At 45.4% G+C, this 15,381-nt stretch overlaps 1 protein-coding gene across 10 annotated transcripts in view; it reads left to right on the top strand.

Moving 5' to 3' along the window:
- Nucleotides 1-341: 341 nt before the first annotated feature.
- The window catches only part of Cdk5rap2 (CDK5 regulatory subunit associated protein 2), a 177,919-nt gene continuing 162,879 nt past the window's right edge, over nucleotides 342-15,381 (top strand). For 9 of the 10 annotated variants that reach the window (XM_090330524.1, XM_090330523.1, XM_090330528.1 and 6 more), the window contains exons 1-2: nucleotides 342-564; nucleotides 12,781-12,848. In XM_090330524.1, coding sequence (XP_090186650.1) covers nucleotides 509-564; nucleotides 12,781-12,848 — 124 coding nt within the window. In that variant the 5' untranslated portion in view covers nucleotides 342-508. Of the gene's footprint in view, nucleotides 565-3,003; nucleotides 3,022-12,780; nucleotides 12,849-15,381 lie in introns of those variants that run through there. The other variant, XM_090330525.1, reaches the window with a different exon arrangement.

The following is a 15,381-nucleotide window of genomic DNA, read 5'->3' as shown; positions in this document are numbered from 1 at the left end:
GTCACACAGGACCCACGGAGGCTCGGGGCGGGAGAGTAGCGGCGCTCTGGTTTCCCGCTTCCTTGAACTCGGCGGGTTCGGCGTTCACCCTTCACAAAGATGGCGCCCGTCCTGGCGTCGGCCGCGGCGCCCTCACCAAAGATGGCCGCCAGCCCGTCATCCTGTGGTCTCACAGGCCCAAGAGCACAGGCAGTGCCCGTAGTTAAGATGGCGGCCGCCCATACTTCCTCCCTCCTCCCCCCCGCCCCCCCCGCCCCCCCCCCCCCCCGCCCAGCCTCGGTCGCGCGGCTTCACTACTCGCGCGCGCGCGTGCGCGCACCTCACTAACCCCGCCCCATTTCCGTAGGAAGAAGCCCTGGCCAATATGGCGGCCGCTGTGGTTTGAATTCCAGCGGCGCCGCGGGACACGGAACAAGAGCTGGGACGGAGGGGGCGGGGACCTGGGAGGTCGGGCGGGTGGCTGTCCACCCGGGGAGACGCCCGTGCGCTCGTCGCCTTTGCGTCCGCGATGGACTCGGTTTTGGAAGAGGACGTCACCCTCCCCGGGTCGCTCAGCGGCGGCAGGTGCGGCCCGGGACGGGGGGGGGGGGGATCCCGCCGGCGGGGTGCGGGGGGGGGGGGGGCGTCGTCTCCGGCGCGCGCGGCCTGCGAGTCCGCCTCGGAGTGTGGCGGCCGGGGGCGGCCGCCGGCGGATGCCGACTCGGGGTCTGAGGGCCTGAGGTGCCCGGTGCCGGACTCGTCCGCAGGCGGAGGGCCCTGCGAGAGCGTGCCCGTCGAGGGGACCGTGGTCCTGTGAAGTACCCCAGGCTCTGCTCCTGGGGGCCGGGGAGCGCCCCCCGGTGACCCACAGCGAGAGAAAAGGGGACAGGGTGAACTGTGCTGGCTGACGTCTTGGCTAGAGATGGTCAGAACTGGATTCACACCCAGCCCTTGGAAGCCGACTCCCCTGAATGACCCCGGGTAAAGGGACTCGACCCATTTTCCCATCTGTAAAATGGGCCGGTAGGTATCCACCCAACAGAATTGGGTAGCAGTGGCTGTCTTGCGGTCCCCTTAGAACTTACCAAGTGCCTGGCCCACCATCAGGGTTGAAAAACATGACATTTTATTGTTATTACAGATTGGGTAGCTGTCATCCAAAATGTGCTTTGGATTAGAAATCAGATTTTGGATTAATTTGAAGTTTTAGAATATTTGCACACACACACACACACACACACACACACCCTAAGAAATGAGATTTTGGATTAATTTGAAGTTTCAGAGTATTTACACACACAAACACACACACACTACACACACACACCCCCTGAGAAATGAGATTTTTGGATTAATTTGAAGTTTTAGAATATTCACACACACACACACACACACACACACACACACACACGCCCTGAGATGTCTTGAAAACAGAACTCAAGTTTATATACCAGTCAGTAAACCAAGCTGTGGGCCTTCGTTTTGACTGTGATACCATCGTGTGAGGTTAGGAGGTGTGGAATTTTCCTCTGGTAGCCAGCATGTTCCAATTTAAAAAGTGTTGTTATCGGAGCATTTTGGGTTTGGGATGTTCAGATTAGGTGTGTTCAGCCTGTGTTGTCAATAGTGGTAGGAATCAGGGAATGATACCCATTCAGAGGGGGGACCTTCCAGGATGCTGTTCCAGGCTGGGTCCTCTGATTGGTCCTGGGCTTCTGGTAGGAGGAACTGCGGGAAGAGAAACCTGATGTAGAACCTGCAGTGCTTATTTAGCTCTGTAGGTCATGCTGCTGTGTTTTTAGTCTGTAGAGCCTAACAGATGGGTGACCATGTTCATTGTGCAAACTAGAATGCTTTTTGTTTTTTTTTTGGGCCAGTCTTGGGCTTGAGCTCAGGGCCTGAGCACTGTCCTTGGACTTTCTCAAGGCTAGAGCTCTACCACTTGAGCCTCAGCACCACTTCCAGCTTTTTTCTATGTACGTGGTGCCGAGGAATCGAACCCGGGTATTCGTGCATGCTAGGCAAGCACTGTACCACTAGGCCAAACTCCCGGCCCCTAGGATGCTTTTTCTTTTTGGCTAGTTCTTGGACTTGAACTTGGAGCTTTGTTTGCTTAGCTTGACTTGCTTTTATGCCTTGATGGTAAGCTAGGAATTGGCATTATCTTTAGCAGACCTGGTAAATGGTTACTGTGTGCTTCATAGCCTAGGTGGATCCCATAAAAGTTCACCCTGTCCCCTTTCTCTCCAGTGTCCTACCATGGGGTGTCATCTTGAATGCCCTGGCTTCCTTCACACCTCAGTACCACAGCTAAAGGTGAAATCTCTCTTCACAGTTTGTTGACACTTTTAATTCTTTATCTTTTTGTTTTGGATTCTGCCTGTCCTCCTTTTTTGTGCCAGTACTAAGGCTTTTAACTCAGGGTCTAGGTGCAGTCTCTGAGCTTTCTTACTCAAGGCGAGAGCACCTAAGACACAGCTCACTTCTGGCTTGTTTTGTTTAATTGGAGATAAAAGTCTTACAAACTTTCCTGCTGGGATTGGCTTCCAACCATGATCCTCAGATCTTAGTCTCCTCAGTTGCTAGGAGGATGTGAGCCATTAGTGTCCAACCTCTGTTTTTATTTTGTTTCTGGTGCCTATCCTGGGGCTTGAACTCAGGGCCTGGTCACTATCCCTTAGCTTTTGTGCTCAAGGCTAGTGCTCTACCACTTGGCTTGCTTCTGGCTTTTTGAATTACAGTCCTCAGATCTTAGCCTCCTAAGAAACTATAGGCATGAGCCACCGTGCTCTGGTTTTAATGCTTCCTGTTGCCATTCAGTAAAGTTCACCATTACTTTGAGACCTAGTCTTTTCATTTCAGTATTTTCTGGTTCCACACTTTGTCTTTCAGACCTAGACTCACCTGACTTCAAGCCTCAGTTCTGCTATTTAACAACCTTGTGACCTTAGACAAGTCACTCATCTTGGGAGCTTCAGTTAATTTTTTTTTTATTATTACAAAGGTGATGTACAGAAGTTGATGCACAGTCACTTAATTCAGGTAATGAATACATTTCTTCTTGGATAATGCCACCTCTTCCCTGTCTCTCTACTTTTTCTCTCTCATCTCTACCCATATAGACCTTTGTGTTTCTCCCCTGATCTTTGTGTTCAGTTTTTGTCACCTGTAAAGTGGGTTGATGTAAAGTCCAGAGCTGGCATAAGAAATAAAATAAGAAGGCATAGCTGGTGTCTCACTCACCTTTTTTTTGCAGACACTCTCCTTTGCTACCTCTCCCTGCCTTTGCAGGAGGTGATGACAAAGAAGGCACCCCTAGAGTGAAAGTTACCCATTTTATTCTCCTGTGCTGCTTTCTGAGACCTGCCTTCTGAGACCTTCCACATCCCCACTTTTTTTGGGGGGGGGGGGAGGGTCATGGGGCTTGAACTTGGCCTGGGTGCTGTCCCTGAATTCTTCAGCTCAAGGCTACTGCCCTACCCTAAATCCAAGCTCTACTTCCTGTTTTCTAGAGGTTAATTGGAGATAAGAGTCTCAGGTCCTTTTGTGCCCAGGCTTTCTTTGAACCTTGATTCTTAGATCTTAGCCTCCTGGGTAGCTAGGATTACAGGCGTGAGCTACCAGGCCCCCCACCCCCCCCCCCTTTTAAAGACGGAATTGGAGTTCAGATTGTCCTTTAGACTGTATTGGATTAGGTCACTGTGTGCTGTTCTCTTTGATCCTTATCCTGGCTGGTGTCCCTAACTGCTTTGGCTCCATGTTATTTAGGCCCAGATTTTGGACCCGGAGACCTCACCAAGATAAAATGGTTAAATCCTGCTAGGGGGTGTGGGAAGAGGCTGGCTTTGGTGTTTGGGTGATGGGGTCTACTTTCTAGTTCAGCCAGTTACAGGTATGTGGCTGGAGTGAGTCATCAACTCTTGGGACTTCATGGTCTCTTTGAAGATACTGTGTATTTCACTGATGGCCACATGATGTGAGAGCTTGGGTAAAAAGTACCTGGCACTAATGGAGAAGAGTGAAATGTTAGCTTGTTTTGTCATCTCATGGCACACAATTTCCTGGACAGGACTCTGTGCTGCAGCTCTGGGTCCTGTCCTTCATTTGTAGGCTCAAGAGTTCACTTTTGCCTGGTCACAAGCTTTCTAAACCTGAAACTAGGCGTTGTCTTAGGCGTTGTCATCCATGCATTCCTCCAGCACATGGCCATTGAGGACTTGCTGCCTGGTTAGGAGCAGACTGGACAGGGGCGTTTTTCTGTGAGCACAGTTAGCATATCCCTGGCAGAGGGCCTTCCTGAGTGCTAATTTCAGGAAAGGGGATAGTAGAGAAGGGTGATCTTTGGTATTGAGATCCTGGAGATGAAGGGGAGACCTTTGGTTTGTTTCCACTTCTGGTTTTTGGTGGTTAATTGGAGATAAAATTCTCATGGACTTTCTTGTCCAGCCTAGCTTTGAGATAACTATCCTCAGATCTTCACCTCCTGAGTAGCTAGGATTACAGGTGTGAGCCACAGGTGCCAACTATGAACTGTTAATATTAAACATGCATGTTCTAAAAATAGCTCTGTATGCCTGCCTGCAGGCAGAGATTTTCTCTCTTTTTCTGTTTTTGTTTTCTTCCTTTTGTGCTGATCCTGGGTCTTGATCTCAGGGCTTGGGCACTGCCCCTGAGCTTTTTGTTCAAAGCCACTGCTCTAACATTGGAGTCACAGTTCTGTCTCTGGCTTTTTGGTGGTTAATTGAAGATAAGAGTCTAATGGTCTTTTCCTAGACTGGCTTTGAACCCCAATCCTTAGCTCTTAGCTTCCTAAGTAGGAGTGTATCATTCATGCCAGTTACCGCAGAAATATTAACATGAGGATCTTGATTCAGGGCAGCTGAGGCAAAAGCAAGACCCTACTTAAGAAATAACCAGAGCAGAAATAGGGCTGGAGGTGGGCATAACTGTAGTGTGCTTGCATAGCAAGTGTGAAGCTCTGGGCCCAGAAACCCAGTAATGCCCAAACTAAAGTCTAGTTGTCTAACATTTTAAACAAATATAAAAAAGGACTGGGTAGGGGCTGGGAGTTTGGCCTAGTGGAAGAGTGCTTGCCTAGCATGCACGAAGACCTGGGTTTGATTCCTTGGTACCACATACATAAAAAAAAGCCAGAAGTGGTGCTGAGGCTCAAGTGGTAGAGTGCTAGCTTTGAGAAAGTCCAAGGACAGTGCTCAGGCCCTTAGCCCAAGCCCAGGACTGGCAAAAAAAAATAAATAAAAAAGGACTGGATGGGTATATCAGTGGAAGGGTCACCAAAAAGAGTGATTGTCTAAACACATTCATTTCCAGTGTGGTTCTTAGAGAGGACATACACAGGTGGCACTGTTAAGGTGTCTACTTCATTAATTATGACCCCACGTATAGTTGAGATAAGAATCTTCTATCAGGTTACATCAAAGCAAGCGACCAGAGAATGGATTTGGTGTGAAGTCTGAGCCGGAGTCACAGCAGTGGTTTGGGTTTTACTTTATGTTTTAGGTGATGGTGGTTTCTGGGTTTTTACTTTTCACAGCAGGTGGTCCTTGTGTCTCCTTTCTTTTTTCTTTTTTTTGTCTCCTTTCTTCTATGTGAACACGGGAAGCTTCGCAATCTTGGTGTGGAGTACCCTAGGGTTGTGACCCTGGTGCCCACCTTGCCAGCCCTCAGTGAAACATGCTTTCAAAGGCAAGGGTCTCACCAAGCCCTGAGAGCTCACCAGACTTCACGGGCCTTTCTTGGAATCACAATTGTTTAGGCCAGGGGCCTGAGTACTGTCCTTGGGTTTTCTCAAGGCTAGAGCTCTACCACTTGAGCCTCAGCACCACTTCTGGCTTTTTTCTATGTATATGGTACCAAGGCATTGAGCCCGGGTCATCATGCATGCTAGACAAGCACTCTTCCACTAGGCCAAACTCCTGGCCCCTTGGAAAAATTTTTACAAACTAAGAAGTAGAAGGGACAAGTTATTTAATTTCTCATTGTAACTGTTGATTGGTTGAATGGATAATAAAGAATGCTTTGCTTTTTTTTTTTTAAAAGGAAGAGTTGAAGTTAGGCCAGGCCCTGGTAGCTCACTCCTGTAATCTTAGCTACTTAGGAGACTGCAATCTGAGGATTGTGGTTCAAAACTGACCTGGGTAGACCAATCTGAGAGACTCTTAGCCAGCAAAAATCCTGAAATAGAGGTGTGGCTCAAGAGACCAAGTGCCAGTCTTGAGTGAAAAAGCCAAGCGAGAACTTGGGGCTCTGAGTTCAAGCCCTAGTACCCGCTTTGTCTGTCTGTCTGTCTGTCTGTCTGTCTGTCTGTCTGTCTGTCTTTCTCTCTCTCTCTCTCTCTCCCTCTCCCTCTCCCCCTCCCCCTCCCTCTCTCTCTCATACACACACACACACACACACACACACACACACTCACACACTCACACACACAGTTGAGTTTAGATCTTTACATAAAGAGCGTAAAATGAAGAAGGTAACATTTTATGTCCCTTTTTGTCTACATAAGTTAAAATGGAACATATTTTCTTATATATGAAAGTATTTTCTCTATATGAAATCTCCTTAGCTATAAATTCATTCATCTCATGTAAAATATCAAATTTTGCCAGTCCTTTCCAGGAAAGTTCTGCTGACTTTATATCAGATTCTCCATTTTATTTGCATGAAAGATTTGAAAATAGCACTGTATAAATACTGGAATATCAAATCTGTCTACTCTGGATATTTCTTGTGAATGTGTCTTACAATATGTGCTGTTTTGTGACATTCATCCATGTATAGTACATATACGTTCTTCATTCCTTTTTATGATTAAATAATATTCCGTCACACTCATTTGCCACATTTTGTTAATTCATACTGACAGACATTTGGGTTGTTTCTATCTTTTGTCCATTAGGAATAGTGCTGCTGTGAACATCTATTTGCTTGTAGTTTTTGAGTAGACATAATCTTTTCACTTCTAGATTTTAGCCAGGAGTGCAATTGCTCGGTCTCATGGTAACTGTTTAACATTGGGAATAAGCTGTCCAGTTTGTTCCAAAGTTGCATTGCCACTTGCTTCTACTGGAAGGGTTGAAAGTTTTAGTTTCTTTCACCTCTCACCAGTACTTGTTACTGCCTGTTTGACTAGCTATCTTTGGAGTGACATGGTGTCTCAATCTAGAATTAATGTACACATCTGTAAAGACTAATGACATGAAATACTTTTTCATGTGCTTACTAGCCATTTGAATGTCTTGGTGAAATGTCTTAAAAGAACCTTTGCCTCATTTAAAAGATGTGGATACATGTTGATCAAGCAGTTACACTTGCTGTCTGACCTAGAGGCCCCTACATGTGCATGGTGGGACCTGTATAAAGGTTCTTATTCAACATGGTTTGTAAAAGCAAACCTTGGGAGCAAGCTGGATCTTTGTCAGAGGGAATTGGGTAGATACGCATCCTTTCTCAAGAATCTTCCTGACCCCTTGTGACCCATTGATAGCTCATAAATTCAGTATAGTGGGTTGCCAGAAGACTTTTTTTTTTTTTTTTTTGCTGGTCCTGGGCTTGAGCTCAGGGCCTGAGCACTGTCCTTGGACTTTCTCAAGGCTCGAGCTCTACCACTTGAGCCTCAGCACCACTTCTGGCTTTTTTCTATGTATGTGGTACCGAGGAATCGAACCCAGGTCTTCATGCATGCTAGGCAAGCACTTTAACCACTAGGCCAAACTCCCGGCCCTGCCAGAAGACTTTTTAAGAAAGTAGAAGAGAACAGAAATAGCTCAGGAATTAAGGAATTTGTTTATGGGTTGTGATCAGCACAATCTGCAAAACCCTGCTGTAGAGTTAAAGATAAAAAGTTAAAAAAAAAAAAAAAGGAGTGAAAGCCAGGCTGGGTGGCTCATTCCTGTAATCCTAGCTGCTCAGGAGGCTGAAATCTTAGGATGTAGGTTCAAAGCCAGCCCGGGCACAAAAGACTGAGAGCTTTTTTTTATTTATTAAAGAACTTATTAACATTGATTTTTACATCATATTTCAAATGACAAGTTTAACAAACAAGTGTTCAAGTAGGGAATCTCTATATACAATCACTGGCGCTTAGTTTTTAGAACTTGATCAAAATTAGGCTAAGGGTTTGTATGTCTTATATATATATTAGTTTATGAAATAAAACATTAAGTCTATAGAGTCATAGGTGTTTATGTCTATATAGTTATATTTATATTTCCATTACCATTTTTTAAAAATGTGGGTCATGGGGCTTGATCTCGGCCTGGGTGCCGTCCCTGAGCTCTTCAGCTCAAGGCTACCACCCTACCCTTGAGCCAAGCCCCACTTCCCATTTTCTAGAGGTTAACTGGAGCTAAGAGTGTCAGGTTCTTTTGTGCTGTGGCTGGCTTTGAACCTTGATCCTCAGATCTCAGCCTCCAGTAGCTAGGATGACAGGTGTGAGCCATCGGAGCCTGATAAGACCTCAAGACTCATCTCCAATTAATCAGGAGCAAACTGGAAGTAGCGCTGTGGCTCAAGGGGTAGGGCTATAGCCTTGAGCTGAAGGGCTCAGGGACAGTGCCCAGGCCCAGGGGTAGGGTAGTAACTTGAGCAGAAGACAGGGACAGCACCCTGGCAGAGAGTCCAAGTTCCACCACGGACCAAAAAAGTAAAAGTTAAAGTAAAAAAAAAAAATAAAACCAATTAAACAAAAACTGGCTTCTTTGTAGGAGTTATTGATTGAAGCAAGTCTGTGTATTGCCATTCAAACATCTTTAAGACCTTTTTTTCTTTTTCTTTTTTCTTTTTTTGCCTCCAGCATTGGGGTTTGAACTTAGGGCCCCACTCCTAGGATGTGTACTTAATAGAGGGAAAAGTTGTGGAATAGAATGTGTTATTTGATTACATTTATTTGTAAGCCTGGAAAGAAAACCTTTGTCTTTGTGAATGTGAAGGCAGGACACAATGTGTTAGCCTCAGGGGCTCACCTTTCAGGAGGGGGAGGGGGAGGAGTTACCTGGAGAGCTGTGTACCTGGGTGGTTTTTTTTTTTCTTGTAAGTAAGAATGAATAGCATATTGGCAGAGCACTAAGGCCTTGAGGCTCTGAGTTCAATCCCCAGTACCAGAAAAAAAAAAAAAAAGAATGAATAACAACACAGGGTAAAAGGAGTTGTGTGAGACAAACACCAGTGCACTTGTTTTGTGTGATTGTTTTCCAGTTGTGGTGTCCAGTTCCTGGCTAGTTCTGAGGACACAGTCAGGTCTGGGGTATAAAAGAGTGATTGTTAGTGGATGCAGTCACTGGAGGGGATTGCTCTGCAGGCAGCAGTGCAGCAGGCAGGAGGATGAGGCACTCTAGCACAGGGCACATAGTGGGAACTACCCCCTGGTTCTGTTCATTGTGTCCTCACTACACTGCCCCCTAGAGGACTGGGAGGATGGTGCAGGGACTCAGAGCATGGGATTTGAAATCAGTGGATTCTCTAGCTTTAGATTTTCCTCATTAAAAAAAAGCAACACTTAAAAATGCCACCTATTAAGCTGAGCCATGGTGAGGTGCAGGTGGGAGACTGCTGTTCTTTTTTTCTTCTTTAGAATTTTATTTTGTTGTAGAGGAGTTACAGTTATGTTTGTCAGGTAGTGGGTACATTACTTCTTGAACATTGATACCCCTCCCATGCTTTTCTCCTACTTTATCTCCCTTCATCTTGTTTTTTTCTTTCCCTTCCCTATTTCAAGTAAACAAGTAAACATATATACAATATACCAGGTACCAGTCACATATAGCAGTAACAACAGGCGATAAACCATAAGGGGAAAAAAAGAAAACAAATAACTTCACATAGTACATTAAAAACAACCACTACAAAGATAAACCTCTTGCTTCCATATCCTGGAGTTCATTTCGCTTAGCCTCATTCTATATGGCCATATGCACATAGCATTTGAGCTATTATGGTCTTCTGCTAGGAAAATCCTAGACTCGTACTAATTATTACAAATAAGGGAAATCATGAAGCCTTGTTTCTTTGAGTCTGGCTTACTTCACCTAATATGCTTTTTTCCAAGTCTTTTTTTTGATTTTGTTTCTTAATGTGAAGGAAGTACCATTAATCTTTTTTTTTAATTGTATTTTAATTTTAATTGTATTGTACAGTCACCATTTGTCATGTAGTGGGTGAGACTGCTGTTCTGTCCTGAGCCTGGCCTGGCAGGTAGGTTTCTTATGACTAGGCTTTGTTTGCCCTGCCAGGAGGCCCCTGGCTTCACCTTGGGCTGTATTTATGTGGGAACTGCAGGTGGTCCAGGCCCAGCTATGACCACTGGGAGCCTGGGCTTTGGTCCTCGATTTGCCACTGATCCTTAGTGATTTTGAGCAAGTTAAGTTCTTACCTATTCTTGGCCATCAGTCTTCCCCATCTGTATAATGATCAAATCATACCTAAGCCTTCTTTTGATTACATTGTTCTTACTGCCTATGGGTATCCATGAGGCCTCATCCTTAAATTCTAAAGCCAGGAGCGAGCAATCTAGTGGGAAGACGAGTTGCTCTGGGCTGGAGCTACTTGGACCTAGTTGGACAGTTCAGGTGATGTACGTATAGCATACTTTGAAAGTAGGTAGGTAAAGCCCTGTAGGAATTTGTCCACCTCAGTGTTAGTCTCTGGGAAGTTGTTTAAAACCAACATCACTGGCTTTGTCTGCCAGGAAGTTTTCAGTGGACATGACCTTGGCTTGAGGTGTTGATGGCCCATTTCAGCCCCTGAGAGTTAACAAAATGGATGAGGCAGGGAGAATCTGGGTGAAGAATGGAGGACCAGGCTCTTGGCTATGCTTGGATGGTGACCTGGTTTGTGACCTTGGTTACCATCTGCAAAAGGAGGAGGTAGGACTTGATTTTATTTTTAGAATGCAGTTTAGAAAATAGAATTTGTTCTTATATCGATGCTTATTAGAAGAAATAAACCATTATTGAACATTAAGGGTATGGAAAATGTGTCTTTCCTCCAAATAGCATTTCTGATATTTCAGTACATTTCCTCTGTGTTGTTATATATTTATAGCCCACCTATTTCCAGAAAAGGATCTTTTTATGTATCTTGTCATGATTGAGGATATGTTCTATTTAAGTTTTTTTTTCAGTCTAGGCATATTTTGAGTAGTCATTTTCTTCTTTCTTTCTTTCTTTCTTTCTTTCTTTCTTTCTTTCTTTCTTTCTTTCTTTCTTTCTTTTGTGGGTCATGGGACTTGAACGTGGCCTGGGCACTGTCCCTGAGCTCTTTAGCTCAAGGCTACCACCCTACCCCTTGGCCTGGGAGTTGTCCGTGAGCTCTTCAGCACAAGGCTACCACCCTATCCTTGTGCCAAGCCCCACTTCCCATTTTCTAGAGGTTAATTGGAGATAAGAGTCTCAGTTCTTTTGTGCCCAGGCTGGCTTTGACCCTTGATCCTCAGATCTCAGCCTCCTGAGAAGCTAGGATTACAGGTGTGAGCCGCTGTGCCCAGCTTCAAGGAGTCATTTTTTAGTGTTGGATTTTTTTTTTTTTTTTGCCAGTCCTGGGCTTGAGCTCAGGGCCTAAGCCCTGTCCTTGGACTTTCTCAAGGCTGGAGCTCTACCACTTCAGCCTCAGCACCACTTCTAGCTTTTTTCTATGCATGTGGTACTGAGGAATCGAACCCAGGTCTTTGTGCATTCTAGGCAAGCACTCTACCACTAGGCTAACCTCCTGGCCCCTAGTGTTGGATTTTTATAGTATTTCTAATTCTTCACTCAGCCCTGATCTTAAAGGTCTATTCTAACTGCAAAGTTGGGTGATCAGGAGAAATTGTTTGAAGAGTAGAATCCATCTGGATTAGGAGGTGGGAAGGAGAAACTGCCCAGAAGTTAGGCTTCCATCAATGTCTAGTTTGCAGGCTGAGGCCAGGAAGGATTTTGGAGGATTAGGTATAAAAAGTCAAGATTAGATATAAAAACTCTCCATGTTCCTGCCATGTGGCTCTGGGAATTGGCAGCTCTAATGAGTAAATATTTTGTACATTTCAAGGCACTCTGTGCTTGAAGGTGACAGTGACATTTTGTTCATGTTTACAGTGTGTCCATAGTATGCAGGTACTTTGCCAGTCCCTTTGTATATCTTGTTTAATTGCCGGTTGTTCTGTGAAGGAGCTGCTGAGTTTTCCTTAAAGAACTGAAGTAAGTAGAGCTTCAGGAGGCACATACAGAACTTCAAACAGAACCCTGTGTAGTGTCTGTAATGGTTTAGTTCTCTGTCAAATTCCCTGAATCCTCACTGAATGTCATTTATATACTGGTTTATATAATTCTGCCAGTACAGCTTCTTGAATCAATGAATTCTGCATTTTTGCTTGACATTCTGAAAATATTTGCCTTGGTGTCTGGGTCCCAGGAGTTTAATTTTTGGGTGGGAAGGCTAATTATTAACCCCAGTGGTGATCTACAGGTACACCTTCAGTGTCCAGGTATTTCTATACAGTGACTGATCTCATCTTTACTGGTAGAGGGTATCCCTGTCTAATGGATAAAGAACATAGTTTTGTATTGAGCCACACCTGTGCCATAAAGAGCATGGAGGAATCAATGAATGACCTTGACACCACCTAACGTCATATAGCTACTAAGTGTTATATCTGTATGTAGGTTCAGCCCCAAGGCCCAGTTGCAGCACTTTCTTCTTAGGCAGCTCAGCTACGTGAATCTCTGGCCCTGGCTTGCTGACTGTTGTGTGCTGTGTAGACGTCTGTTGTTCAAGCACTGGCTCATCTTTCCTCCCTGTGTTCTCTTCTAGTGGCCTGGTCTCCACTCTGCCAGATAACCTGCCTGGCATCAGCATCAGTGCTGGCTTGGGAAATGGCGGTAAGTATACAGCAGGGCTTGGGTAAGAGGAGGAATAAACTCAGACTATTTGCATGTGATCTTGGGCCTCCATCATCCTGGGACTAGAGCCTACCTGGCTTAGCACCAGTGGATGCTCAGCTTCTTATGTGCAGATGTATTCACTTACTTTCCACCTCCTTTCTTAAACATAAAACCAGAGGAATTCATGTCCTTCACACTGTCCTTCAGGAGTTTTTCTTCCTGCTACCTAGTTGGTAAGGCCTCAGTGTTTGCTGAGTTGAGCAGCTACAGGGAGGCTTGCGTTAAAGTGCAGACTAGACCCAGGACCAGGTTCTCTGGGTCTCCTTTGCCCTGTACTTGGAGGCAGCAGAGCTGCTCTCTTGACTTCAGTGTGCCAAGGCCTCCCTGGCAGCCTGTGGATTCTCTGCTGTGGCCCTGCATTCCTACATGGGCCTGTCTTTTGTGAAACATCTAGTTTGATCACCAGGGACATGGCTGAGTAAATAAGCACTGTGTGTGTCTGGGGGTGGGGTGGATGGGTTATGAGGCTGCTTTGCAGTCTGGGTCTTACTGAGTGTTCTTTATAATTTTCCTTTCTGAAAGAAGTTAAGCTGTATTATATGTGGATGGGCAATGTTGATAATTTGCTTTATTAAATTCTGAGGTATTTTGATTTAGTTTTTTTTTTTTTTCTATACCCAAAGTGATAAGATATATGCAAAAGAAAGCTTTTAGGGCAGGCAGAACTAAGAGTCACAGTGTTTGTTTCTGGACCATTCTTTACCTATAGACGACCTTCAAGTTTTCCTTTGGAATTGTTAACTTTTACCTTAAAATAAAAAAGAATTGATGATGATGAGCCCAGATTCCTCTCTTTCTGCATACAGCCAGTTGGAAGCAGACGTTAGGCATGCTGATAAAGTACATCTGCTTCTTGTCAGACTCGTGGATTCAACCTTGAACATCATTACCTTAGCTGAGAACACAGATAAAAGATATTAGGACAAATCATAAGAGCAAGCCAGGTGTGAAGTGTAAGATACTCACAGGACGGGGAGGGAGTCAGGTGAGAGTTCCTCAAGAAAGTGGTAATGGAGAACAGAAAGAGTAGGGCTTTGGCTGGGAAATGGGAGGGGAATGAGCATCTCTGCACAGGTGACGGAGGATGGCCTGTTGGGAAAACAAACCTGTGTGCCCTTAGTCAGGGGCACAGGGCTCTGTACCCTCCAGCCCACCCTTGTCTCTGTCCCACTCAGCCGAGTGGTTCCCATCCCCATGCCCACCCCCTCCTCTGGGCCTGCACCCTTTTATACCTCTCTGCCTGCTGCTTGCCTTTTGCCTTGTTAGGATCTCAGCTCACAGCTCCCTGCCTTCTTAGCTTCTCCCCTGTGCCACTTATGTCATGGTTTCTTCACTGGACATTGTATGTTAGGGTTCATTTTATTTGCATTTATTCCTGCTGATAACTTTTAAAGTATCCAGGTTCCAATCCATTCATACTCATATATGCTCATAGCATCCTGGTCAGACACCAAGATCTCTGGCCTGAGTTACCCTGGGCTTCTGACTGTTTTCCTTGTTTCCCTCCTGAGCCCTTTACTGCCTATTCTCAGCAAGGCAGCCAGAGGGAGTCTAGTCTGTTCACAAATTCTCCAGCTCCTTTCTGAGCTTATGTCTAGATGTGACCGGTTCTCCCCATCCTTTCTTATCACCCTCTTCTATCCCTTTTGTTTATTGACACCTTCCCCTCCCCCACACTCCACCGTCACTGACCCTTGGCTCTTCCTAAGACACTCGCAAGTTCCTGACTCAGTCTGTTTTCTGCACTTAGAATGCTTGTCCCTAGGATCCTGGCCGACAACCATCCTCAATCCCCTGCCTTAAAATTGCAGGCTGTCTTGCTTCTGATATTTTGTTTTATTTTTCTGTGGTCTCCATATATCAAATTTTTACATATGATGTTATGCAGTTGCTAAGTTATGGTTGCCTGCCTTTTCTCTCTGGAAGTTCGGCTTCATCTGTTCCCTGATGAAGGCAGATCTAGAAAGCTGCCTGGCAGAAGAAAGGCTCTCTGTGCAGCTTTGCTGGGATAGTATAGTAGGTCCTTTCATTCCCTCAACACACATTTACTCAGCAGGCACAATGTGGTGTTAGCCTGGAAATGTGGGTGCAGCATCAGTGTCTCCTTCCCCTTCATTTCCCCAGCACACAGGGCGGTGCTCAGGGCAGGGGTCAGTTCCTTCCTGCTCCCTGGCTGCTCTGGTGATCAGCTTTTGTTGAAACACAGCCACTCTATTTGTGAGTTGGCTGAGGCGAGTTTTGTGCTATAGCAGTTGTCGATTATCTGTGACAGATGTAGAATTTGTACATAGCCTGTGAAGCTGAAAATAGCCATTGTCTCATGCTTAGGAAAAAGGTTGCCAACCCCTGCTGTGAAATTGGTTAGCTATTCCATGTTTAGATTGCTGCATATGCAGGTAAGGAGGCACACCTCAGGATGTTGTGCCGTGCCATGTGTCCCATGCATTTTCTAGGGACATTTTCTGGTTAT

This window comes from Megascapheus bottae, chromosome 3 (genome assembly GCF_031878675.1).
Source record: "Megascapheus bottae isolate mThoBot1 chromosome 3, mThoBot2.hap1, whole genome shotgun sequence".
Taxonomy (NCBI): Eukaryota; Metazoa; Chordata; class Mammalia; order Rodentia; family Geomyidae; genus Megascapheus; species Megascapheus bottae.
The sequence above is the reverse complement of the archived record's forward strand: the minus strand, read 5'-3'. Positions and strand labels throughout refer to the sequence as shown.